Source organism: Alligator mississippiensis, chromosome 11 (genome assembly GCF_030867095.1).
Source record: "Alligator mississippiensis isolate rAllMis1 chromosome 11, rAllMis1, whole genome shotgun sequence".
Classification (NCBI taxonomy): domain Eukaryota; kingdom Metazoa; phylum Chordata; order Crocodylia; family Alligatoridae; genus Alligator; species Alligator mississippiensis.
Window position 1 is genome coordinate 58,449,123 of NC_081834.1, and position 12,442 is coordinate 58,461,564.

The window sequence follows — 12,442 nt, forward strand, 5'->3', positions numbered from 1 at the left end:
TTGCCGGTTGCCAGAGATTTATTAGGGGGGCAGGATCTGCGGCGGGGGTGGGGGGCAGGATCTGGATTTATTAGGGGGAGGCGCAGGATCTGCGGCTCTGCCCACTCCCCCAGCTCCCGCTCTTCTCCCACATCAAGGCGTAGAGAACTCAGGCACCTGGGCTCCCAACCATTCCCCCCTGCTCTAGCCACTAGAGATCGGGATTCCTGTAGTCCACCACGAGGGTGTCAGCATTTCCAGTCTTGTCACTGAACAGCAGCTGGGCCACCTGGGAGCAGCAGGTCGATCTGCAGGTGGTAACAGATGTGGCGGGCTGGAGGTCAAGAGTGAAAGGCACTGGCAGGGCTGGGGGGGCAGGGAGCTGTGGGTTGGGAGTGAGGGGCACCACAGGGCTGTGAAGGGCTGCGGGTCAGGAGTGAGGGGCATCAGCAAGGCTGGATGGCTCAGGGCACTGTGGGTCAGGAGTAAGGGGCCCCACTGACCCCGCTACTTACCGATATACACAGATCTGGCCCCCGGAGGTAGCTAGTCGACAGGTCAGGCCCCGGGGATTTTCAACCACCTGGATGGTCACAGGGCCCTGATCATCAGTGACACTGAATCGCACTGTCCAGTTGTGCCGGGTACAGTCAGGGTCTTCATTGGCACAGGGGAAATTGACTCCCAGCAGCTTATGGGTCGGCGGGGTCACATCCTCTGTCTGGGGAAAGTCCCAGGTAGGTATTGAGGGAGCCCAGCCCAGCCTCCAGCCCCCACAGACCTCCCCACCTCCACATCATGATCACAGCTCTGAGCTCCAACCCATCAGGGATCAATAGTCTGGCTGCCAGCACCAGGAAAGCCATCACTGATCAATATATGAGGCCAGATCTTCCACAGACTCAGCAGAGGCCTTGGGATGCTGTGATCAATATCTGATGTATTGGATAGGACAGTTAGTAGGCAGTGATTGGCTTTAAGAACCAGTCATAACACCCAGTCATGGCTGGTGACCTATGATCAGTCATTGATTGTACTCAAGAGACAGAGATCAGCTATTGATTACAAAGGAATCAACATCTAATCATTGAAGATCAATGATTGATCATTATATCTTAGGGTTTGAGGGGCCAGATAGTCGATAGAGGTCACCAAAATATTGGCAACCCTTGGTCAATAATTGATGAGGATATTTCTACCCAATAGACAGGGATTTGTCTTTGTGGGACAAGTAATCAATATTCAATCATTGGAAATTGATGATGAACTGATGTTGATCACCACTCAGGGTTTGAGGGGTGACATTGTCAAGAAAGGGAGCCATGAGATTGGCAGCCCTTGATCAATAATCAATGAGAGGTTGTTTCTACTCAAAAGACAGTGATTGAGTATTGATGAAAAGTAACCAATGTCCAGTCATTAGGAATCAATGATCAATCATTGTACTTTAGGCTTCAGGTTTTGTGCCAGGCTTTGAGAAGTGAAATTGACAAGCAAGGTCGCCAAAATATTGGGAACTTTGATCAATAACCAATAGGATGTTCTTTCTACCCAATAGGCAGAGATCACCTTTGGACTGCACTAATCAATACGCAATAATGGAGAACCAGTGATCAGTACTTGAGTCTCTAGGTTCAAGGGGTCAAATAGTCAAGAGAGGAAGCCATGATCTTGGCAACACTTGATCAATAACTGGTAAGAGGTTATTTCTACCTAGTATTCAGAGATCACCTTTGGATAACTATCAGTCCATACCCAATATTGGAATGGGTGATCAAAAGATGCATGTCAGGGCTGAAGGGGTAAAATTGTCAATAGAGGAAGGCGTGATCTGGCAACCTGGCATGACCTGGCAACCCACAATCAATATTCAATAAATGGCTATTCCTACTCAACAGACAGTGATTGACTATGGAGAAAGAAATTATTGACATCCAGTTACTGGGGAACTGATGATCAATAGTTGTATCTCAAGGCTGGAGGAGTGATAGTGTCAGTAGAGGTCACCAAACTATTGGCAACCCTTGATCAATAACTGACAATTGGTGATTTCTACCCAATGGACAGAAATTACCTTGGCATAACTACAAATCAATACCCAATATTTGCAAATTGATGTTCAATATGTTAAGTTTAGGGTTTGCAGAGATAACTTCTCAATAGCAGAAGTCATGATAATTGCAACCTAACTGTTAAGTGGCTATTTCTACTCAATAGACCATGACTGATTAGCAAATAAAAAAGTAATTGAAATCTTGGAAATCAATGATCAATAGCTGTATCTCAAGGTTGGAAAGGTGATATTGTTGATAGAGGTCACCAAAATATTGGCAACCCTTGATCAATAACTGGTAAAAGGTTCTTTCAACCTAAGGGACAGAGATTCCTTTGAGATAACCACTCGTCAAGACCTAAGAAAAAGGAATCAATGATCAATAGTTGTATCTCAGGATGTGAGAGAAGAAACTGTCAAGAGAGGAAGCCATGATCTTGGCAACACTTGATCAATAACCAATAAGAGATTATTTCTACCTGATAGACAGAAATTGCCTCTGGATAGCCACTAATCAATACCCAATCATTTTGAGTCAACAATTAATATGTTTAACTCATAAATTGTCAATAGCAGAAGTCATGGTAATCACAACCCTTGATCAATAACCAATAAGAGGTTATCTCTACTCAATAGGTAGTGATTGAGTATTGACCAATTATTGACATCCAGGCCTAGGAAACTGATGATCAACAGTTGTATCTCAGAACTCAAGGGGATCTTGAGAGGAAGCCATGATCTTCGCAAGCCTTGATCAATAACTGCTGATTGGATATTTCTCCTCAATAGACGGTGACTGCCTTTTGATAACCACTAATCAGTACCCAATACATGGAAATCAACAACAACCAACTGGGTAAGCTCGGATCACATTGCCATGATCATGGCTTTCTCTGGACGCTTTCTCCCCTGCACTCCTGAGACAACTATTGATCATCAATTCCCAATGATTTGGTGTCAATTACTTTTTAATCACCCACCAATCACTGTCTAAGGTGTCAAAATAGCCATTTATCAGTTACTGATCATGGGTTGCCAGTATCACAACTTCAGCTATTGACAATGGCTCTCACAAAACCATGAACTAAACCTAATGATTGTTGATTCCTAATGACCGGGTATTGATTAGTGGTTATCCAAAGGGGATCAATTCATGGCAATCTGTTGTGGATTAGATCAATTGAGTTGGCTGGTTGATCACTGATCAATTATGGGTGTCACTATTGACCAATCATCCATCACAGGTTGGTATTGATGAATTAAAAGCAATTGGTTATAGAAAAAGGGGTATAGGTGGTGATTGATGGATCATTGATTAATTATTGGTGTTATTGTTGACTAACCAGCTATCATGGGTTGATATTGATGAATTCAAGACAATTGGTTATAGATCATGAAATATGGGTGGTAATCAATTGATCATTGATTGATTACAGGTGTTACTAAACATCCATTATGGGTTGGTACCAGAGACTTCAAGGCAATTGGTTATGTTTCATGGAGTACAGGTGGTGACTGATGGATCATAGATTGATTGTTGGTGACCAAATCTGTCCTGGGTCCATACTGATGAATTCATGAGATACTGGTTATGGATCATGGATTATAGGTAGAATTGATTGAGTTATTGGTTGATTAGTTGATTGACTGATTATTGATCAATTATTGGTGTTACTGGTGACCAATCAACTGTCATTGGTTGGTGCTGATGAATTAAAGGCAATTATTTATGGATTGTGGATTCTAGATGGTGATCAATTGATTGGTTGAAAGAATATTGGTATTATTGTTGACCAGTCATCCATCATGGGTCTGTACGGATGAATTCATGGCTATCAGTTATACAGCATGGATCCTAGGTGGTAAAGGACTAATAGATCATTGATCACTTATTGGAGTAACTGGTGACCAATCATCCATCTTGTTATGGACTGTAGGTTATAAATTGTGCTTCATTGATCATTGATTTATTATTTGTGTTACTGGTGACCAGTCATCTGTCATAGGCCAGTACTGATGAATTTGCAGCCAGCAGTAATGGATTATGGATTATAGGTTGTGATTATTGATCCATTGGTTGTTTTTTTTACCTTTGATCAATTATTAGTTCTACTGGCAACCAATCATCCATCATGGGTGGGTATTGATGAATTCTCTGCAATCAGTTATGGGATGTGGACTATACATGATGGTCCACTGAATGGTTGATTGATCATTGATGTTACTGTTGACCAATCACCTGGCATTGATGATTTCATAGCAATTCAATATGGATTGTGGATTATAGTTGGTGAATGATTGGTTGATTAATTATTCATCTTGCTGTTGATTAGTTATCTGTCATAGGTCAGTGTTGATTAATTCATGGCAATTGATTATGGATTGTGGGTTATAGATCATTGTCTGATTGATTATCGGTGTTAGTGTTGACCAAGCATCTGTCATGTGTCAGGATGGATCATCAGTTATGGTGCCTGATTGGTTGGTTGGTTACTTGATCGATCATTGACCAATTATTGGTGATCTATAGTTTCTTGGGCTCTATGCAATGAATCACTGTGGACGCCAAGCCATGGTTGGCCAGGCAGTAGGATCCACCCACCTGGGCAGCCTCTGGCACGGCAATCAGGGGGACTTTTATGTAGTTCTGTGTTGATCCACCCCGGGCACTGAATGTTGCAATGCTGGAAGACAATGTAGAGATTGGGTTTACCATCCCAGGCTCCTCCCAGCCACAGGACACATGATGAACGATAAACACCATCAATGATGACCACAATCAGGATTTCCCTTACAATTTTGATGGTGAACATAAAAAAATTGGCAAAAATAAAGAAGGGGAAGCTGTTATGATGGACATTTCTGTGGCTATTCTCTTCCATTTCCCAAATGGGGTTGCCTAAGCAGAACCTTTTTGGAGGAGAATTCCAATTTTGGGTGTAAAATTTCTGGGCACAATATCCTGAGTCCTAGCAATGAGTTTCTCCAAGTGTCTGGAAATGTGGAAGATCTCCCAAAACACCAAGTTTTGGGGGCCATATTTCTGGGCAAAATACCCTGAATTCTAGCAACAAGTTTCCAAGAGTTTCTAGAAATGTGGGGGATGTCTAGGAAGGCCTAAATTTGGGTAAAATTTCTGGGTGGAATTGAGTTTTAGCAACAAGTTTCCACAAGTGTCTGGAAATGTGGAAGATGTCTAGAAAGGCCAGGCAATTCACCATAATGTCATGCACATAATACGCTCCTTGGTTTTGGGAAGACATGGCACTGTGGGCATGAGGATGGTTTTCCAGAGTCCTAGCTGAATGTATGGCATTGAGTGAATCCTCCCAGGAATACAGAGTATCCAGAAAGTGTGGCACCAGGAAGTTCCAGGTGTGTCAGCCAGACATCCTAGGATGCCATAATTCCTGGATGTTTTGTTTCTGGGAGGACATATTACTCATTGATGTGAAAGAGAGACCCACAGTGACACACGGCTGACCCCAGATAACCCCTTGCCCTCATGAAAAGGTGGTTCACAACAAAGACAACTGAAGCCCATGTGAAAATAGCACCTCAGTGATGGGAAAGAGAAGCTCATCGTGATGCACAGCTGTCCCCAGGTAACCTCTTACCCATGTGGAAAAATGGTTCACAAGCCACAACGATTGAAGCCCACATGCAAATAGCACCTGGCCAATGTGCAAGAGAGGTTCATGGTAGCACATGACTGGCTCTCCATGAAAACAGCTCACTGCCCTTGTGAAAAAGTGATTCATGAACCAACATAACCACATGGAAGCAGTCTTGCTAACAAGAAAAGGGGGACTTGTGGCTGGCTGCTAGTGAAAAGAACAATGTGCCCTTATGAAAAAATGGTTCACCAGCCAAGATGACCAAAGTCCACATGAGAATAGCAGTGTGCCAACATGAAAGAGGGGCTTACATGGCCACCTCCTTGTGAAAACTCCTCCCCTCCCCCCGGCAAGTGGGCCAAGCCCCCAAAGCAATGTCCCTACCCCAGTTTCCCATGCAAGGGGGGACAGAGTCTCTGTGATGGAGGGAAAAGAGGGAAAGATCCTCCACCCACCTGGTGGCAAAGCCAGAGAAGTTCTTAGGGGCGGTGAAGTTGGCGTAGAGGACCAGGCTCTCCCCAGATGCCAGGGTCGCCGAGGATGGCTCAAAGCTCTGCAGCAACCCCAATTCATCCTTCACTGAGAAGCTGAAGGTGTCTTCAGGCCCGGAGTTTGAGACCTGCACCTGGAGGGTGGTGGTGTCCCCAGGGTGGAGAGTGGCTGTTGGAGGGAGTAGGTGGGACAGGTGATAGGGATGGTATGAGGGGGGGAGCAGAGAGGTGGGGTAAATCTAGGGACCAGGAAACAGCTGGGGGCTGTTTATGGAGGCCCAGATAGGTGGGGAAAAGTCAAGGCTGAAATCCAGCCCCTCTCTCCCCTTTCCTGCCCCGCCACCTATCTCCTGCCCCTTTTCTCCATGCCCTGGGACTCACTGTTCTGCCCCTCCAAGGCCACCAGCAGCACGGCTGCAGCAGTCACGGGCGCGGGGTGGAGGCGGCTGAAAGAGACCCCAGTCCCAGTTTGCCCCTCAACACGGAGAATGGTGGCCTGTGGGGGAGAGGGGCTGAGGTAAGGTGAGGAGGAGATAAAGGCAGGATGGGAAAGGGGGTTAGGAGGGAGAGGGGGGAAGCGGGGTCAAGAGAAGAGGGAGGGGGTGGGACAGAGCAGGACAGGATGAGGGAGGGGGCAGACAGGGGTAGGGGAGAGCAGGGTGGTCAGTACCGGGTGGTGCAGGCTGAGAGGTGCCAGGCCCAGGACATGGCGCTGGGCATTGCGCCGCTGGACCAAGGGGATGACATCAACAAGGGTCAAAGCAGAGTCAAGAATCACCAGGCGCTGGGGGCGGGCACCGAGGTCCTCACCCTGAAGCCTCACTGAGACCGTGTAGTTACCCCCTGAGAAGGAGGCAACAGGTCACAGGGGGTCAGGGATGGGGGGGGCATCAGAGTGGCCACAGCATCCCGTAGATGCCCCCCAGCCACCCTCTCCTCCCCTCCCCAGAGAACTCAGGCATCCAGGCCACCAGCCCTGCTGTGGGGTCACCTTGGACAGGCCGGCCCTGGATGGGCAGCATCAGGTCCTGGGTGCCCTCCAGGAGCTGGATGTTGATGTCCAGCAGGCTCTTGCCCCCAACCTCCACTTCATAGTATCCGCTGGGAGCCACTGTCAGTTTCCACATCCCTGTCTCAGCCACACGGGGGACCTTGACGACCTGCCGGTCAACCGAGGCAATGACCGTGGTTAGGTCAGGTGGGGCAGTGCCTGCGGAGAGATAAGAAGCTGCAACTGGCTCTGGAGGGGGCAGAGCTGGGTATAACGGGGACAGGGGCTGCAGCTGGCTCTGGGGGACGTCCCAGCCACGTGGATCACCTGAAGGCTGCTGGAGAGTGAGCGAGAAGGACCCGGCCCTGGCCCCTTCCAGGCTGCGGATGGAGACTGTGAACTCACTCAGGGCATCATCCACAGAGAAGTACATCGGGTCCCCCCTGACCCGGCCCCGGGTGACAGTGACAGGGGCAGCATTGAGGGCCAGCTCCATCACCCCCAGCAGCTCGGGGAGCTCCGCCTTAGTCGTGAGCACGTAGAAGCCACCCGAGAGCCAGGCCAGCTCCTCAAAGACGTTGGCGAAGGGCCTGGGGGCCTCTGCAGAGAAAAACATAGGCAGAGTAGGATCCAGACCCCTCCTCGACACCCAAAGCCTGCCCCCAGGATCGGGCCAAAATTGGGACCCTCTGGGGAGGAGAACAACACCCACCACCTATCCCCAGCTTGGAGATGTCCAAAGGGTGGCCACCCCAGCTCCTTTCCCCCAAGAATCAAGTCAGGATTAGGGCCCCCTAGAAGGTTATAGCCCCAATCCCCCCAGGATTAGGCCCAGATTGGGTCCCCCTCCAGAGTGACAATCCCTGCTCCTTTCACCCCAAATTTGGGCCGAGATCAGGACCCCCTGGAAGGAGAATAACCCGTGCCCCATTCCCATCCCCCCAGGATCAGGCCCGGACTGAATCCAGGTCTCACCCCGGATGACGCGGTCCTCATAGCACACCCCAGTCAGGAGGGGGTTAACTTGGCTGCCTTTGGACTCCACGAGCATCTTGACCACATCCAACTTATCGATGTCCTTAGCGCTAGCATCCGTGAAGGTGAAGATCTTAGACCTGGGTATAACAGGGACAGGAGCTGCAGCTGGCTCTGGGGTGGGGCACTGGGGCAACAGCTACCTGTAACACCCCCAGGGAGGATCACCTTGGCTCACTGGCTTTCAGTGCCAGCTCCAGTCCACTCAGCGCCATCTCTGGACAATCGTCACCACCGAACACTGTGAGTGCCTCGATGGCCACCTGGAACTCCGTCACATTCTCCGTGACAAAGACCGGCCCAAAGTCTGGGGTGTGTGAAAAAGGATGGGTGTATGTAACCAGGGATTATGATTTTCTACCCATGATAGAAAACCTGCCCCCTCCCCAGACTGTGATTGTCTACAGCGCAACAGCTGGGGCATGTCTATTCAGGCATCGAGGGAAGTCCATGGGCTTCCCAGCTCCTCATTCTTCACTCGCTGGTTAATGACTGTCCCTACTTTTTAATAGCCTCCAACATCCACTAACCAAGCACACCTTTCTCAGGGCAATATTGCAGTCTGCTCTCTACCCTGGTCTCTCTCCTCCTATTTCATTGTCTGAGAAAGTCTTTAACTTTTTTCAATACTCCTACATCCCACCCTTCACCCCCCACCCCGAGATCTGTTGTCAGCCGCATCTAGGATTTCAGCTTCAGTTAAGCAGGTGCAGCTTTGGGGCTCTCATTGCTCCCTAAGTCTTAAACCTGGGGGAAATCTTTTGGGTATATTTCTACCTCAGAAAAATACACATGGGGCTTCTGGTTTGGGTTGTGGGTGAGATAACTTTGTGGTGGGGCAGCAGGCTTGGTATAACAGGGACAGGAGCTACAGCTCTGGAGAGGCTCACCTGGGTCACTAAAGGGTACCAGCACGTAGTTGTGGGGGGCATCAGGGGACCCCGCGTACTTGTGCAGCAGCTCCAGGCAGTGGTCCTTGACCCAGGCAATTTCTTCGGACATGCTGCCCGTAGTATCCACCACAAAGGTCAGGGAATAGGTGGCCAGGTTGAAGAAGCTCCGGAAGGCTGCCTCACCCACCTTATCCAGGAACCCGTAGCCTGTGCAGGTTGGGAGTGAGGGACACCAGGAGGGCTGGAGAGGGCTGGGGGTCCGAAGTGAGGGAAATCGATGGAAGTGGGGGGCTGTGGGTCAGGAGTGAGGGGCACCTAACAGGCTGTAGGGGGTGCAGGAGGCTTTCAGTCAGGAGTGAGGGGCACTGATAAGGCTGCGTGGGGACAAGGGGCTTTGGTTCAGAAGTGAGGGGTACTAGTGAGGCTGGGGGGGCAAGGGGCTGCAAACCAGGAGTGAAGAGCACCAATTAGGCTGGGGGGGGCAAGGGGGCTGCGGGTTGGGAGTGAGGGGCACCAGGGGACTACAGGTCAGGAGTGAGGGGCACTGGCCAGGCTGGAGCGGGGCAGGGGGCTTTGGGTCAGGAGTGAGGGGCATCAGTAAGGCTGCGGGGGGGGCATGGGGTTGCAGGTCAGGAGTGAGGGAGCACTAGTCAGGTCAAGGCAGGGGTCTCTCTCACCTGGTGCCACAAAGAAGTCCCGGGTGGCCTGGATGGCCAGCCTGGCAGCCTCAAGGTGCAAGTCATGGTGGGGGGACTGCAATTGGTCCCATGTCTCTTTGTTGATGCCCCCAGTGGGCGGGGACCTGCGGGTGATGTCATCAGGGGTCCCATGGCTGCACTTGCCTGGGATAGGGGGGAGGCAGGAAAGTCCCCATCAGGGTTAAGCTGCCCTCTCCCCACCTACCTAGCAGCTGGGGACTGCGGATCAGAGTGAGGGGCTCCGGCGGGGCCCCAACACCCCCTAGTGGCCTGTAATGGGGGAGAGGGTGTGAGCAAGTGTTCAGTGCAGGAGAGACCTCACCTGGGGGCTTCTTCCCGCAGGGCTTCCAGCTCTTGTAACCACTCGTGAGCATGTTGGTAACCAGCAGATTGTCCTTGCACAAGAACCCGCCCCTGGGGCATACAACAGCGGGGTTAAGGGGCCTCCAGCTTGACTGGTGCCCCTCACTCCTGACCCACAGGCCCCCCCAGCCCTGCCAGTGCCCCTTACTCTTGACATGCAGGCCCCTGCCCCACCCCAGCCCTGCTGCTGCCCCTCACTCCTGACCCGCAGCCCCCCACCCCCAGTCCTAAAGGTACCCCACACTCCTGACCTGCAGCACCCTGCTCCACTCCAGCTCTACCAGTGCCCCTCACTCCCGACCTATATCCCCCTACTGATGCCCCTCACTCCCAACCTGCAGCCCCCTCCTCCTTCCCCCCATCCTCCTGGACTCACCCTGGTCTTTTAGGGCAGGACTTGCAAGTGGCCCGGGTCTTTGGGGCAATGGGGACGGCTAGGCTGGAGGGGTTCACTGGGCAGAGACACAGGTCAGCACCCTGATGCCTGCCCCACCCCCCACCGAACCCCACCCTGCTGGTGCCCCTCACACCCAACCCACAGCCTCACATGTACATGTCGCCCACTCCAGACCCACCACCCCCTGCCAACCTCCGGCTCCACTGCTGCCCCTCACCCTGACCCACAGCCCTCGCCCCCCACCCCCCAGCCCTGCTGGTGCCCCTCACTCCCGACTCACAGCCCCCCATACCCAGGTGCTCGTAGGGGACCCCCCGCCCCATCTCCACCCAGTTGCTGTTGCTGTAGAACTTCTGCAGGATGTGAAGAGCTTTCCCGGCGCTGACCCGAGCTCCGTCCATGCTGCCGTTCTTCCGGGTCTCAGTCAGGAGAATCTTGTGGTATCCCTGGAGGTGAGACTGACCTGGCACAGCCCCAGGTCACAGCTGCCCTGTCAGGCTGGGTATAATGGGGACAGGAGCTGGGACTGGCTCCGGGGGCCGTCAGGCTGGGTATAGAACTTATCCCTGCCCACACCAGGGAAGGAACCCAAGTGTCCAGGCCCCCCATGCCCCCCTAGCCCAGGAAGAGATATTGCAAGCAAGTGCTTGGTGTCAGGGAGACATCCCCCACGCAGCACAGCAGCCCCTAGTGCCCCCCTGCCGTAGGCCATCCAGCCTGGCAAGCACCTCCTTCCTGCCTCTGCCCCCCGAGCTGGACAGGAACCCAGGCATCCGGGCCCAGTGCCCCTTACTCTTGGCAATCTCCTCGCAGTAGAAGTAGTGGGCCGGGTCTGTCTGGATCTCAGCTTCCACCTGGTTGTTTGCAGCAATCAAGGCGTCCAGGACTTCATCCAGGCGACGAGCTGAGACGTCAGCTGGGAGAGATCGGGGGCGGGGGGGTCAAGACACCTGTGTTCCCGGGGAGGGGAGGCAGGGGAGGCTGGGGGGTGAGAGCAGGTGGGGCTGGGCTCCCTGGAGAGTGGGAGCAGGGTCTGGGACCTGGGGCCCGGATGTCTGGGTTCTCTGCCCTGCCCACCTCCGTAGTAGGCTTTGATGAGGCTGCTGGCCGTGAGGGGGTCCAGCTTCTCGAGGCTGCCTGGGGAGCTGTGGGCTTTGCCGTGGCGTGGGTGCTTCTCCAGGAAGAAAGCCACGGCCTGCAAAGCCCCGACCCGTGTGATGTCAGCGTCCGTAAAGCCCGGGGGATCTCCAGATCCCGACTCTGCGTTGGGGTGAAAGGCACCGGCTGCCGCCAGCCACAGCACCCACAGGGGGGCACCGCGGGGTCCCATGATCCAGCTGGGAGACTGCCGGGCCCCAGCTTTGCCCCCCTATATAAGGTGGGACCCAGGGGGTGGAGATTTCCCTCTCTCCACCCCTCCTCCCACCCCCACAGCACCTTCAGTCAGGCAAATAGATCCCAGGCATCTGGGCTCCCAGCCCTCCACCCCCCCAACACCTGCTGTAGCCCATCAGCCCCGGCTGTCCCCCGAGAGAACCCAGGTGTCCAGGTTCCTGCCCCCACTTCCTCCCCACCCCGCTCCAACTCACCAGGCCCTACTCCCCTCGCAGACAACCCCAGCGTCTGGGATCCCAGCCCCCCCTCCACCCCCCTCCGGCTCCCCGCTTTCACCCCCCAGCCCCCACTCCCCCGCTAGAACTTTATCTCTGTTTGTTGCCCAATGTCCAAATACTGGGATTTTCCCACTTATTTTCCAGTACTAAAGTCCTAGTTGAGAAATGACGTGGGCAGAGAGTGCCAGGGCTAGTGGGAGCTGCAGGCTGAGAGTGAGGGTCACCAGCAGTGCTGGGGGGGACAACAGGGGGCTGCAGGGCAGGAGTGAAGGGCACCAGCAGGGCTGGTGGAGGCAGGGGGCTGCAGTTAGG

At 52.7% G+C, this 12,442-nt stretch overlaps 1 protein-coding gene across 2 annotated transcripts; it reads right to left on the bottom strand.

Moving 5' to 3' along the window:
- Window positions 1-11,870, bottom strand: VWA7 (von Willebrand factor A domain containing 7). 2 transcript variants are annotated; one of them, XM_014595699.3, is made up of 17 exons: window positions 11,595-11,870; window positions 11,311-11,433; window positions 10,810-10,980; window positions 10,497-10,572; window positions 10,080-10,171; window positions 9,737-9,901; window positions 9,057-9,266; window positions 8,335-8,473; window positions 8,107-8,246; window positions 7,459-7,731; window positions 7,132-7,350; window positions 6,811-6,983; window positions 6,522-6,636; window positions 6,105-6,309; window positions 4,635-4,716; window positions 495-700; window positions 1-287 (listed from the first exon to the last, which is right to left on the bottom strand). In XM_014595699.3, the coding sequence occupies exons 1-17, from the start codon at window positions 11,845-11,847 to the stop codon at window positions 191-193; spliced, it is 2,739 nt and encodes a 912-aa protein (XP_014451185.1). In that variant the 5' UTR covers window positions 11,848-11,870; the 3' UTR covers window positions 1-190. The 2 variants fall into 2 exon arrangements, with proteins under 2 accessions (XP_014451185.1, XP_059570303.1); XM_059714320.1 differs by lacking the exon at window positions 11,595-11,870 and having other exon boundaries at window positions 10,810-11,015; window positions 11,311-11,401.
- Between the last annotated feature and the right edge of the window lie 572 nt (window positions 11,871-12,442).